We start from the raw sequence: 14961 nt of genomic DNA, 5'->3' as shown, positions 1-14961 counted from the left end.
CCCTCCTCATCCAATGCACTTGTCTGTCAGTCTTTGTTGGCATTCAAGGGTCTGGTGTCATGTTGGGACATAGTGGTTTGACTCTGGATGCTGTTGTCTCTCTGCCTCTCCTCAGTCTGGCTTTTGGCCAAGCCACGGAGTCTGCATGATGATTTTGCATGATGGCAGGATGTTTTCTTGGTTGTTTCTGCATCAACACAGTCTTTGTCCTTACCAGTCCCTCAGAAGTTTCAGTTTCCTCTTTCAGAGAAGATGAAGGCCCACCAACCGAACGCCTCTTCTTTTCTCTGCAGCCGTGTCCTTATGTTTCTCGCTCTCACTTGTTGCACAGTCCAGTTGCTGTTGGTTATGTTGAGGGAGCCGTCCCAAGAGCTGTCTGGTGTCATCTGGAAATTGAACACTCAGAGATCCGTGTTAATCAAATTCATCCTTTATAAATTCTGCAACCATCTCTTTCAATTGTCCCTGAATTTCAGAAGTCTCATCTGGTTGATAACAGCAGTTTGCCCATGCAATTTTAATAAAGCAAGTTCTTCTTTGCAGAAAAGAGCAAGCATTTTTCTTCTTTGCAGTACGCAGAAAATAGCAGCCTTTCAATCTGTCTAAGTTGCCTTATTTTCAGTCACATATATAGTATTTTTATCACTCGTTATATCGATCTCTACTCTCTCAAGCATTTTAGGATTAAATCAATGAGTCTCATTACTGTGAAATGTGTATAATACAGTATGGCTGTTAAAAAAATGTCTGTTTAGCGTGGTCACCCAATCCTGCTCATTCAACACAATGCACAAGTTATTTTAAGTTAACTCAATCCAAAGATCTCAATTTCTGCAATGGCTCAAATTTAAAACTGTCTCCCAGGGACAACAAGATGCAAACATCATAGGCTACGTCTTTATATAACAAGTCAGTCATACCCACATCTAGCATGTCTCTCTCTCTATATAAATATTTTATCTCTAAATGTCAGATATTTCTATAAACCTTTTTATCAATTATTTGATTTTCCCCTGGGAACTACACAAACCACTTATACTAAGGAGAAAACTCCAGTGTTTTTGATGGTCACCAGTTTGCGCAATCCTCCATATCAATCCCTGTTAGGCTTATTAATTTAATTCCCCCATAGACCGATCAACTAACATTTAAGCAATTTTATATTTTCTTTCAGGTTAATTTCTTATCAATTATTTTATTGGTGTTTTCTTGGTATTTATGAAATTAGTCTACTTTTAATTCTGACTGGATTAGCAGATTTCACCAATCTTACTTGATCTCTTAGTAAACTGTTTTTGAATACCTTTTTATTTATTTTTATTTATTTTTTACAAATGTTTCAGTGTCTCTGCACATAGCCACATCTAATGTTCCCTCAGCTGGTCATTTTGTTTTTTAGGCTTCTTTCCCCATTTTTGGAGGGTTGTCCTATAGTATCTCTGCAAAATTAATATTTTGATCTTGATATCTCTACAGGTATTGGTGCCATTATAATCTTAATTATTATCGGTGTGTTTGACTCATTTTTAGTGTACCTTACTAACCCCAGCTTGCATCTATTCTTAACTAGTTTTCAGCAAGATGGTCAGACATTTATTAAGATATCTGATTAGTCTTTCTCAGGTATTTCAAAAATGCAGTTCCTCTATTATAGGTCCACTGGTGGTCCCGGGACGACAGTTACAAATAAAATCTCTCAATGTGTTGTTCAAAGTGTACACCAATGTATTGAAAATGGTTACTCACTTTCTGGTTTATATGCTAGTCAGAACTAGGAAAGGTGAACTCTTTCTCTCTGTCTCCCTCCTTTCCTTCCTCACACACACACATGGAGTCTCACTTTCTTCTTGCAGCCCCTCCTCTCTCTGTCAGAGGCAGCCCCTCCTTTCTGCCTCTCTTTCTCATATTACAGCAGTTCCTGCCTTTGTCCTTCCTCATTTATAAATTCCTTTTCCAACCAAAAATGATTTCTTATGCCTTTTGTTAATTCTTGTGTCTGTCTTAATTTTTCCTCTTCTCGCTGCCTTCTATCCCATCGTCTATATCTATCTTTTTCACTGTCAGTAATTCCGTTCCACATTTATTCTCACTTAACTTTAAGACTTCTTGAAGAGAAAGAAAAACTTTATCAGTTGTCAATATTTCCTTATTCCCCTCTACCTTCTGTGGTTCTTCACTTCACATACAATTGTGCTTATTTTATTTCACTCTTCATTCATACACCCGGGATTTCAATCACACACTTTCATTCATTCTTTTGATATCTTTTTGTTATAAATGCAGAAACAATGCTTGTTTGCTCAGTTCTTACTTAGCAAAGGCTGTGTTTCTCTGTCTGGATCGCACCACCTGCAGTCTGGCAAATGACCAAACAATCGACAAGGCCAGCTTCTTGGAATATTTCTTTTGTTCTTTGATACTTATATCTTTGTATTCTTTTTTTCACTCATTTGTTTGTCACCATCCATCCAATTTGAATAGCTTTTATCCTTGTATTGGTTTCTTAATCAAATCCTCTGCTTAGTCTCTGCTAAACTTGATTTTCACTTGCAGCTCAGCAAACTATACATTTTATTGACTAGTTAGGTACCTTTTTGGCAACAAGCCCAAAATAATCTGGTCACACACCCAGACCTGGCAGTATGCCTGGACCGGACAGCTGGTACCCCCCCCTCTCTGCTCCTTCAGATTCTCTTGTAGTACAATAATGATAATTTTATATCTTCCATTCAGTTTTTGGTTCAGATCACTTATTTCAGCTTATTCTTTTTCTTCAATACGAACTCATTAGCAATTTTTGAAACAACGTTCTTTTTGCATATATGTATTTAATTTTCATACAGTTTTAGTTCAAATCACTTATTTCAGCTTGTTCTTTTTCTTCAATAAAAACTTTGTTCGCAATTTTTGAAACAACGTTCTTTTTGCATGTATATATATATATTTAATACTCATACAGTTTTAGTTCAAATCACTTATTTCATGAAACAACGCTTTTATTTTTATTTATTTTTTTATAAAAAACTTATTAGCAATTCTTTCTTCAAACAATGCTTTCTTCACATATATATTTTTAATACTCTCTTTGTTCTCTCTCTGCACTTCTCTCTGCACTACTGATAGCGCACTAAGAATAAACTAGCAGCACGCCCGGACCGGCCAGACGACACCCTCCTTTTCTGCTCTTCTCCTAAAGATTTTCCTGCAGTACAATATAATAATGATCTTATATCTCCTAATCACTTTTTAGTTTAAATCACTGGTTTTAGCTTGTTCTCTTTTCTACAATAAAAACTCATTAGTAACCGTTATTTGAAGCACTACACTCTTCACAATTATATATATATTTAATACTCTCTCTCTACTCTCTCTGCACTCCTGTAGATCTCTCCTCCTAAAGACAGACAAACAGTGTGCTTTTGCACCTTTTGACGCACTCACTTCGCACTTTTTGCGTTTAAGACAAACAAACAGACATGTGAGCACTTCTTACTCACTGTGACGTACCTTCCACGTCACGTAGCGCACTTCATACGCTACACGCACTTCATACGCTACACGCACTTCATACGCTACACGCACTTCATACGCTACACGCACTTCTTGCGTTTAAATACACAAATAAACAAACATGTGAGCACTTCTTACTCACTGTGACGTACCTTCCACGTCACGTAGCGCACTTCATACGCTACACGCACTTCATACGCTACACGCACCTCATGCGTTTAAATAAACAAATAAACAAACATGTGAGCACTTCTTACTCACTGTGACGTACCTTCCACGTCACGTAGTGCACTTCATACGCTACACGCACTTCTTGCGTTTAAAACGAATAAACAAACAAATTTATGATGCATCACATTAGTCAACACTCACACACTCATATCATTCACACTGCGCATGCGATTTCTCCCTAGGACCCGAAAATTAGACTTTCCTCTCTCTTTAATTTATTTTATTCTTTTTAGGTTATTTTATTTTATTCGTTTTAGGTTCTTTTGGCGGTGGAGTATTTAAAATAAATAGCAACCAATGTGACAGCTTACCAGCAGTGACCGCACAAAACAAAATATAAGCAAAAACTGCTTACCTTTTATTTTTAGCCGGCTCTTTGTTTTGTGTGGACTCTGCCAGGGCCCCCACCACTGCTCGCTGGACTCCGCTCCGCTCCTGGCTGGCTCGCCAATTATGTTGTGGCCAATTCTCTATCTTTGGTTCAGGTCTTCAATGTCTGAAGAAATCTTTCAGAGTCGAAGTTTCAGGTCCCAGAAGAATACATTTTATTGTACAAACAACAAAGTGAGACGCCGGCTGGCCATCCGGACATCTAATTTTACAATGGTTTTCTTTCAGATCTTATACCTTTTTTCTCATCCCTTGGTGTCCAATTTCCTCACTTGGTGTCCAATTAGTGTTAACATAGTTATCTTTTTCTCTTTGCTCCTCCTCGCCACGTCGCCACGATTAGAAACACCTGCATTAATGTCCAATTTCTATTGGTGGCCATACTGGCGCATGCGCTTTTTTAAATATGATTTCATATATGGTTTTTTGGGTACTTTTCCACTCTTGTCCTTAGACTACCTCTTACCCAGTTTTTATCCTGTCCTCACACAACCTTTTCCTCGTAAACACTTTTGACAGGTTCAGTGTTTCCCATCATTTTGTCCCCTTTGACCTGTTCTCTCTGTTTCCCATGATTTTAGGTCTTCGTTTCCCCTGCTTTTAGGCCTCCCATATCTTAGGCCTAGTTTCCCTAATATTCATATCATGCATTTGAATAGGATTCATGTGTGACAGAGATGAGACAAAGAAAATTCTCCAACAGTGTGTGTTCTGACGGTGGTTCTGTGTGTGTGTGTGTGTGTTCTGACGGTGGTTCTGTGTGTGTGTTCTGACGGTGGTTCTGTGTGTGTGTGTGTGTGTTCTGACGGTGGTTGTGTTCTGACGGTGGTTCTGTGTGTGTGTGTGTGTGTGTGTGTTCTGACGGTGGTTCTCTGTGTGGTTCTGTGTGTGTGTGTGTGTGTGTGTGTGTGTGTGTTCTGACGGTGGTTCTGTGTGTGTGTTCTGACGGTGCTTCTGTGTGTGTGTTTGTGTGTGTCTTCTGACGGTGGTTCTGTGTGTGTGTGTGTGTTCTGACGGTGGTTCTGTGTGTGTGTGTGTGTTCTGACGGTGGTTCTCTGTGTTCTGACGGTGGTTCTGTGTGTGTGTGTGTGTGTTCTGACGGTGGTTCTGTGTGTGTGTTCTGACGGTGCTTCTGTGTGTGTGTTTGTGTGTGTCTTCTGACGGTGGTTCTGTGTGTGTGTGTGTGTGTGTGTGTGTGTGTGTGTGTGTTCTGACGGTGGTTCTGTGGGTGTGTGTTCTGATGGTCGTTCTGTGTGTGTGTTCTGACGGTGGTTCTGTGTGTGTTCTGACGGTGGTTCTGTGTGTGTGTTCTGACGGTGGTTCTGTGTGTGTTCTGACGGTGGTTCTGTGTGCGTGTTCTGACAGTGGTTCTGTGTGTGTGTGTGTGTGTGTGTGTATGTTCTGACGGTGGTTCTGTGTGTGTGTGTGTGTGTGTATGTTCTGACGGTGGTTCTGTGTGTGTGTTTTGACGGTGGTTCTGTGTGTGTGTGTGTGTGTTCTGACGGTGGTTCTGTGTGTGTGTTCTGACGGTGGTTCTGTGTGTGTGTGTGTGTATGTTCTGATGGTGGTTCTGTGTGTGTTCTGACGGTGGTTCTGTGTGTATGTTCTGACGGTGGTTCTGTGTGTATGTTCTGACGGTGGTTCTGTGTGTATGTTCTGACGGTGGTTCTGTGTGTATGTTCTGACGGTGGTTCTGTGTGCGGTTCTGTGTGTGTTCTGACGGTGGTTCTGTGTGTATGTTCTGACGGTGGTTCTGTGTGTATGTTCTGACGGTGGTTCTGTGTGTATGTTCTGACGGTGGTTCTGTGTGTATGTTCTGACGGTGGTTCTGTGTGTGTGTGTTCTGACGGTGGTTCTGTGTGTATGTTCTGACGGTGGTTCTGTGTGCGTGTTCTGACGATGGTTCTGTGTGTGTGTGTGTGTATGTTCTGACGGTGGATCTGTGTGTGTGTTCCGATGGTGGTTCTGTGTGTGTGTGTGTGTATGTTCTGACGGTGGTTCTGTGTGTGTGTTTTGACGGTGGTTCTGTGTGTGTGTGTGTGTGTGTGTGTTCTGACGGTGGTTCTGTGTGCGTGTTCTGACGGTGGTTCTGTGTGTGTGTGTGTGTTCTGACGGTGGTTCTGTGTGTGTTGTTGACGCAGTGAAGCGGTTCGTACGGAAAGGCGTTCCCAACGAGCACCGGCCGCTGGTGTGGATGGAGTCCAGTGGAGCGCGGGAGAAGATGGAGAGGAACCCTGGGTATTATCACTCACTACTGGACCAACAACACGACCCTAAACTACTGGAGAGCATCCGCACCGGTCAGATCAACACACACACACACACACACACACACACTTGATCACTCAGTTTATCCTGCTGTTCCAAAACTGTATGCAAAATACTGCATATTTAAAACATTTAGGAAAACTTCTAATTTAAAATACATGTGGTGATGGATAGTTCACCCAAAGATAAAATTAGCCCATGATTTACTCGCCCTCAACCCATCCTAGGTGTATATGACGTTCTTCTTTCAGACGAATACAATCAGAGTTATATAAAAAAAATATCCTGGCTCTTCCAAGCTTTATAATGGCAATGAATGGCCGTTTCTGTTTTGAAGTCCATAAAAGTGCATCTGTCCATCATAAGTGCATCTGTCCATCATAAAAGTGCATCTGTCCATCATAAGTGCATCTGTCCATCATAAAAGTGCATCTGTCCATCATAAAAGTGCATCTGTCCATCATAAGTGCATCTGTCCATCATAAAAGTGCATCTGTCCATCATAAAAGTGCATCTATCCATCATAAAAGTGCATTATTATCATGGATGGATGCACTTTTTTGAACTTCAATCTGATGGTGGCAATTCACTGCCATTATAAAGCTTGGAAGAGCCAGGATATGTTTTAATGTAACTCTGATTGTGTTCGTCTGAAAGAAGAATGTCATATACACCTAGAATGAGTTGAGGGTGAGTAAATCATGGGCTAATTTTATCTTTGGGTGAACTATCCCTTTAACATGTTCACATCATTATTAATTATTAATCTAATGTCTTCAGGAAATGTTATGGACACATTCCTAATTTTACATGTTCAGCAACATCATCAGCATGAACTGTGTGTGTGTGTGTGTGTAGATCTGCACAGAACCTTCCCAGATAACGTGCACTTCCGTCGGTCTGCGAATCCGTGTCTGCAGTCGGCGCTGTATAATGTGCTGGTGGCGTATGGACACCATAATAAAGCTGTGGGATACTGTCAGGTACTGTCACACGCACACACATACACATACACATACACACACACACACACACACACACACACACACACACACACACACACTGATTGTACGGACACCATAATAAAGCTGTGGGATACTGTCACACACACACACACACACACACACACACACACACACACACACACACACTGGTGGCGTACGGACACCATAATAAAGCTGTGGGATACTGTCACACACACACACACACACACACACACACAAACATTGATTGTACGGACACCAAAATAAAGCTGTGGGATACTGTCAGGTACTGTCTCAAACACACACACACACACACACACATACACTCCCTCCCTCTCTCTCTCTCTCACACACACACACACACACACACACACTGATTGTACGGACAGCAGGATAAAGCTGAGTTCAGGAGAATCACCTGTAACGGAACTTCTGATGCATGCTGGGATACATGGATCTCGTGTCCACCGGCGCTTCAGTTTGTTTAACCAATGCAAATTTTGCAAAGTATTTCCAATGCAAATGATTGAGTGCCGATGAGAGTCGCTCATGATCCAGAACACAGTCACAGAGAAACAGAGCGTTTGTGCAGTTAATAATAAATATTTCAGCTTACTTTTTTTAAATTTATTTTTTAGCATTTTAAGTTTTAATTGTTTTAATTTAAAGATTTTTTTTGTGTTTTTAGCATTAAGTTTGACTTGTTTATAATATAATTAAATAATTGTGCACTTTAATTCAGTTTTAATTATCTTCAATATATTTGTTAAATATATTTTTACCTTTAGTATTTTAATTGTTTTAATTATTTTAATATTAAATGTTTTGTTTTTAGCTTTAAGTTTTACTTACTTCTAATGTAGTTAAATATTTTTTTTTTGGCATTTTAATTAAGTTTTACTTATTTTTAATATAATTCAATAATTGTGCATTTTAATTCAAGTTTTAATTATCTTCAATATATTTATTATAACTTTAGTTTTTAAGTTAAATTATTTTTGATAACTTAAATTTGTGGTTTTAGTTTTTTAATTAAGTTATAGTAATATTATTAAATGTTTTGTTTAAAAAAAAAATAATTACGTTTTAATTATTTTTAATATAATCAAATGTTTTGCTTATTTTTTAGCACTTTAATTCAGTTTTAATTCTCTTCAATATAATTAACTTTGGTTCTGTTTTTGCGTGTCGGTGTTTCTCACACTCTTCCTCCTGCAGGGAATGAACTTCATCGCAGGATATCTGATCATCATCAGTGAAGACGAGGAGACGTCCTTCTGGCTGATGGAGGCGCTACTGGGCAGAATCCTGCCAGGTGTGTTTCCTGTGTGTGTGTGTGTGTGTGTGTGTGTGAATGAGTGAGAGTGATTGAGTGAGTGAGTGAGTGAGTAGGTGTGTGTGCATCCTCATTTCCTCTCCTCGTGTCTCAGCTCCACTCCCTGTAGGATGCGAGGGGGAAAATGGAATCGAAGGAAAGCTTATTTGCATATTGGAATATTCTTGATCACTCGAGCGTCACTTCAAAGCGTCATCAGCAGCGCTCAAAGGATCTGCCCTTATGTTGTTAAAGTTTGGTTATTTAAGAAATGAATAAATAATAAAGATAAAGCAAGATGCCCTGTTGATGTATGTGTGATATAAGATTTATTTAAGCTGCAAAGGTAAAGTATAAATTAAAATGATTGTGACAGATGTGAAGGGGGAGGAGAATTTATACCTGTGTCAGGTTTCTCGCAAGAAAGAATTCCGCATAGGATACACCTATATGCATCCTCGCTCATGACTCCTCTGGAAGCCTCCTCACTCCTTGTTCCTCGCCTCCTCCTCACTCCTCATTCCTCACTCCTTGTTCCTCGCCTCCTCCTCATTCCTCGTTCCTCGCTTTTCATTCCTTGCCTCCTCCTTGTTCCTCGCCGCCTTGTTCCTCACTCCTCGCCTCCTCCTCGTTCCTTGTTCCTCGCTCATCGATCCTTGTTCCTCGCTTCTCGTCTCCTCATTCCTCACTCTTCATTCCTCGCGGTGCAATTAGAGAATTGAGACGTTCTTCAAGATGGCTGAGCTCGATCGGTTTCTGGGTCATAGGATGGAGGAGCGAGGAGGGATATTGAGAAGCACCCATGGTGTGAATGAGTGAGTGAGAGACAGAGTGAGTGTGTGTGTGTGTTTGACGGTGTTTCTCCTCACCCTCAGATTACTACGGTCCGGCTATGCTGGGTCTGAAGGCGGATCAGGAGGTTCTGGGAGAGCTGGTGCGGCTCAAGGTTCCGGCGGTCTGGCAGCTCATGCAGGATCACGGGGTCATGTGGTCTCTGGTGGTCTCGCGCTGGTTCATCTGCCTGTTCATCGACGTCCTGCCCGTGGAGGTACGGAAGCGCGATCATGTGACTCTGGTGATCACGTGACCCGCCGGCTCCGCACTGACCCTCTGCTTCTGCTCCCGTCAGACGGTGCTCCGGGTCTGGGACTGTCTGTTCTACGAGGGCTCGAAGATCCTGTTCCGTGTGGCTCTGACTTTGATCCGACACCATCAGGACCTGATCCTGCAGGCCCAGAACCTGCCCGACGTCTGCGAGCGCTTCAAACGCATCACCAGAGGAGCCTTCGTCCACGACTGCCACGCCTTCATGCAGGTGAAACTCAAAGCCTTACTGATCATTTTAAAAGTTTTCACTCTTGGCAGGTTTGGTTGGATTAGAACATCATCATCATCAAAAAAAATATTTAAAAAAAAAATCTTAATAAGTGGTCAGTTAAAACCGGTCCTTTACATGCAATCTACAAGCAATCACATCATTACTGCATGACACAAGCTGATTGGCCTCTGCTGATCCTGCAGCCAATGAGATTGCTTACTCAACATTAAAAGAGTCTGGTTGAGTGTTTGCTGTAAGGTATTTCGTCTGAACCCCTCCACCTCCCCAGCTCCACCTGTCTAGATCTGCTGTGGGATCTATGTACAGCAGATCTCTGATGCTCGCACGTATGTGTGTCTGTTCACTGTAGAAAGTCCATTATTGCTCTGCAGGAGCAGCAGATCTAGTCTTAAACCAAATACATAAACAATGCCATATTCAATAACATGCTAAAACGATTTCAGGGGTTGTCATGATTGAAATAAGCAATAGGCAAAGTCCCCCTGAGGTGAGAATCCAGCTTTTAATGTAGTTTATGTGTCTATGTGGTGTGTTTAATCTGCTTTAAGACAAACCATGTGTAAATTCATAAGTCGACACCATTGTATTGGTGAGTATTTCCTCCTTAAAACTGCAGTGAACCAAAGACAGTCTCAAACACACGCTTTATTTTCAAGGAAAAAACGTTTAAAAATGTAATTTTGGTGATCAAAAGATGAGTCTTAAGGGATAAATGATTGAGTACAGGAGCTTTAAAGGATAAAAAAAGATGAATTGGGGAGAATCAATTAATTATTATTCACTGCCATTTTGTGAACTTTAAGTAATCAATTAAAATTGTACTATTTATTTTAAAATGTAATCACAAATATTTAGTTTTTTGGAATCTGATGAGGTAATTCAGTTAGCATGTGATGTCATCAGTTACCTACTGATCCACAGGGATACTTACTGTTTTCCAGGCGATCTTCCTGGATCCCGGGAGTCTCTCCAAGTCCACCGTGTCGAAGCTGCGCGAGAGCTGCCGCGAGCGGATCGTAGCCGGAGAATCCTGACGTCAACACTCAAACATTCCCACTGTTAGTCTGCAGAAGCTCGCTCAGTAGTGTGCACTAGCAGACTCCATCATGAAGATGTGTATTTTCTTACGTTTGTAGAAGTCTGAGAGTGTGTGTATAGATGTAGAATAATCACAGATGCTGGACTCGAGATGCGCTTTCGACTGAACCGCAATCATTTCTTCTTAGTTTAAGACCAATAATACTGTGAAATAAAACTGACTGTAAAAGAACGCCGATGGTTGTGTGTGCTTGATCTTTACACAAACTCTTCACAGCGAGTTTAACAGAAATCTCTACGCAGAGAAAAAACTGTTTCATTCAAATCAAAATGGCGGACGAACAAAATGATGGAAAATTAGATCATCGGCATAAACCAAGGAATGCAAGAACAGAGGAAACTAAATTTGGATAATGTTTTCAGAAGTTGTTTTTGCAAAAATCCTTCTATCTCTGGAACACTAGGTGGCGCTGTGCTCAAACTTCTCGGGTTCCTTCAGAACATGCTGTCAATGATCCATACCAAATTTTTTGCCAATGTCATATCGTTATAAGATATTGCAATTTATTATACATTTCAAAATGGCGGACGGGTGGCTCGTCTGATCCTGGCAAAATCGGTATCCCAGATTCAGCATTGACAAGATATCCGATGAAACGTTTCATTTTGATTGATCAAAGTTTGGCCGAGATACAAGTGATTCGTCATTAATGAAAGGAACCATCGTTGACCATCGAAATTATTGTTGGCTGCATTATAATGATTTCTTAATTCAAAATATGATCAGAATTGCACAAATTTTCTGGTAATTTGGCTGTTAAAAGTATAACATTTCAGTACAACAATTAAAATGTAAAATTTTGAAGGAGTTGCAAACTAATGGAATACTTTACTTTTCCAAAATGGCCACCACTGTAAGGGGCGGAGTCTTAGTGTAAGACGCTGAATGTGATAATTTTTCTAGAACAAAGGGTTCAAAGGTTAAAATCATTTGAGAGGTGAATATTTGAACTGGTGGTGGCGCTATAGAGTTAATCCTAGAAACCCCAAAGTCGGTCAGATTGCTATTCATTACCATCACTACATATGTGCCAATTTTCATAATTTGCATTCTTACGGTTCATACGGCTGCCATAGACTCCCAGTGGAGAGGAAGAAGCCTCTCTAAAATGAAAACTGAATATTGATCAATACTATTCTAGCATATCAATAATTCTAAAAGAACACTGTATATAATCATTTGAAGCATGAGTCTTAACTCAAACACACACTGTTGCATTCTGGGAGCTGCTTATGATGAGCTGAGGTGATTATTAAACACAGACACAGAGTGCAGGTCATTATGTATTTATTAACCTCAAACCCTGATGCATAAAAATAATGAAACATTCGCTACAAAAGTTACAGAAACCAGCAAAACACGGCACTGGAGTCACATGACCCAATGACACGTCATGTGACCCATCAAGCTCCAAAGCAGATCAAACCCATGAAACATGATCGTGTGCTTCATCATCATCATCATCATCATCATCATCATCATCATCATCATCATCATCATCTACAGGATCTCTGAGCCTTTAACAGCCTTTAATGCTCGTGATGAACAGACTGGTGTCATTCTGGTGATGATGATGATGATGATGATGATGAAGACGACATGCACTTTAAACACAGCGAAGAGTTTCTTATAAACATCCCAGAAAACCACAACATACCGTTTTCAGACTCGGATCTCATTCACTCTCGTTAAACACACAGTCTCACGATTTCCCTTTTCACTCCAGCAACAAACTGACCCTTCATCATCATCATCATCATCAGTTACACTGACAGCTTCTGATCACACGTGTGTGTGTGGGGGTGGGGGTGGGGGTGGGGGGGGGGAATTAGTAACACTACTAATTCACCGGCGGCTCTATTCAGGTTTCATGTTTCTATATAACAAACAAACAAATTATTAATGCCAGTCTCACTGTCTCACACACACACACACACACACACACACACACACACACACACACACACACACACACACACACACACACACACACACACACACACACACACACACTCACTCACGCGCACACTCACACACTCACGCGCACACTCACACACACACACACACTCACACACACACACTCACTCACTCACACACACTCACTCACGCGCACACTCACTCACACACACTCACACACACACACACACACACACACACACACACACACACACTCACTCACTCACACACACTCACGCGCACACTCACACACACTCACACACACTCACGCGCACACTCACACACAGAGGTTTTTATACTGAGCTAATGATATTGTCTATCCTCTACACAAACCCCTCACAGAAACTATGCATTTCTACATTTGGAATAAAATGGTTCCGTATGTTTATTCATCCATGTGACGGAACCCTGACCCCTGACCCCACACGACAGGAGGAGCACATGCATGTAGTACACAAACCAACACACACTTATGTAAATGAGGTGAGGTCATACACTTCTATTATTGTTACACAAAGCCGACTGAAATGACACACACACAGAACACAGTAATAAGGGTTCATTTGTTAACATGAGTCGACTAACAAATAACTTACTTTTAATGTTAATCTCAACATTTACTAATAATGTTTTAAGATCATAAGTTTCATCATTAATAAAAGAAAATTTTTACTAATATTAAAAAAAGATTCATAAACTGCTCATTGTTAATGTTAATGCATTACTGATGTCAACAGATGAGAGCTTATTGTAAAGTGTTACTGAAGACATTTAACATTTTTAGAATAAAAACATAATAATAATAATAATAATAAAATGACATTATTTCTGAATGATTTTTATAAAAGAGGATGAGTGAAGGTTTGTCAGACTCATTGGATATGAACTGGTTGGTCTCACTCGTGACCTCTGACCTAAAGCAATCATTATTTACACAGATTCTGTAATATAACGGCTTTAAAGGAAGAAACTGAACAACAGAAAACGAGTCGCTGAGAGACAGACGACACACACACACACACACACACACACACACACCAGTGTCCCCTGACCTCTGACCTCACAGCAAGGAAGAACCGAATGAACCAGCTCTCGCTCACACACTCACTCAGTCCAGCTGCAGCCAATCACAGCCCAGACAGAGGATGATGATGATGATGATGGGATGATGAAGATCAGATGGTCTGGTACCCGGCGTGTGTTCTCTTCCTCCCGATCAGATACGCGATGAGGACGATCACAACCAGACCAGCCAGAGCCGCTCCAACGATGATGGGAATCAGCATGTTCTCCCGATCCACACGACACTCCTCCGCTGCACACACACACACACACACACACACACACACACACACACACACACACACACACACACACACACACACACAGAGTGATTGGACAGTGGTGTTATTCTGTTTGTTTGATTTGATTTTGAATGTTACACACAGAACTGCAACATTAATGACCGTTTCAAACACACGTCCACCATTGGTCAGTCAGTCAGATAGCCCCGCCCTAAACTCGTGATTGGTTGAGTCAGAAGTGGTGTCACAGACTCTTTAGGAATCCCAGTGACTGACTTAACCATCATCCTTCCCTCGGGTCATTTTGAGCTTTTCAAAAATGTAGTGTTCATCAGAGGGGTCTAAGACTGCAGGACTTCTCTCGCACTTGACCCACGAATACACAGAATTTTTAATAATGATTTGAGGAGTTTTGTGGTTGAAATATAAAAAAGTAACAAATCCTTCATTCACGGGTCATTTTGACCCCCTCAGGAATGAATGGAATGCGAGGAATGCTTCAGTACACATAGAAACACCTAAAAATGCTCAAAATGTAAACTAAAAATGCTCAAACTTTAACAAAA

The 14961-nt window shown here is 40.8% G+C and overlaps 2 protein-coding genes and 1 long non-coding RNA gene across 3 annotated transcripts in view; 1 reads left to right on the top strand and 2 right to left on the bottom strand.

The window, feature by feature from the left end:
* Positions 1 to 11307, top strand: part of grtp1a (growth hormone regulated TBC protein 1a) — a 39974-nt gene extending 28667 nt beyond the window's left edge. Inside the window, exons 3-8 of the mRNA XM_082163894.1 lie at positions 6273 to 6431; positions 7258 to 7382; positions 8601 to 8697; positions 9573 to 9745; positions 9827 to 10012; positions 10978 to 11307. Coding sequence (XP_082020020.1) covers positions 6273 to 6431; positions 7258 to 7382; positions 8601 to 8697; positions 9573 to 9745; positions 9827 to 10012; positions 10978 to 11070 — 833 coding nt within the window. The 3' untranslated portion in view covers positions 11071 to 11307. The remainder of the gene's footprint in view (positions 1 to 6272; positions 6432 to 7257; positions 7383 to 8600; positions 8698 to 9572; positions 9746 to 9826; positions 10013 to 10977) is intronic.
* Positions 11308 to 13001: 1694 nt separating this feature from the next.
* lamp1a (lysosomal associated membrane protein 1a) overlaps positions 13002 to 14961 on the bottom strand; it is a 24886-nt gene continuing 22926 nt past the window's right edge. The window contains exon 9 of the mRNA XM_082163861.1: positions 13002 to 14406. Within this exon, the coding sequence (XP_082019987.1) occupies positions 14267 to 14406 (140 nt within the window). The 3' untranslated portion in view covers positions 13002 to 14266. The remainder of the gene's footprint in view (positions 14407 to 14961) is intronic.
* LOC309494571 overlaps positions 14706 to 14961 on the bottom strand; it is an 815-nt gene continuing 559 nt past the window's right edge. The window contains exon 2 of the long non-coding RNA XR_014204372.1: positions 14706 to 14961. This exon is cut by the window's right edge and continues 84 nt beyond it. This is a non-coding gene — a long non-coding RNA (uncharacterized lncRNA).

Source organism: Leuciscus leuciscus (genome assembly GCF_965113295.1).
Source record: "Leuciscus leuciscus genome assembly, chromosome: 3".
Classification (NCBI taxonomy): Eukaryota; Metazoa; Chordata; class Actinopteri; order Cypriniformes; family Leuciscidae; genus Leuciscus; species Leuciscus leuciscus.
The sequence above is the reverse complement of the archived record's forward strand: the minus strand, read 5'-3'. Positions and strand labels throughout refer to the sequence as shown.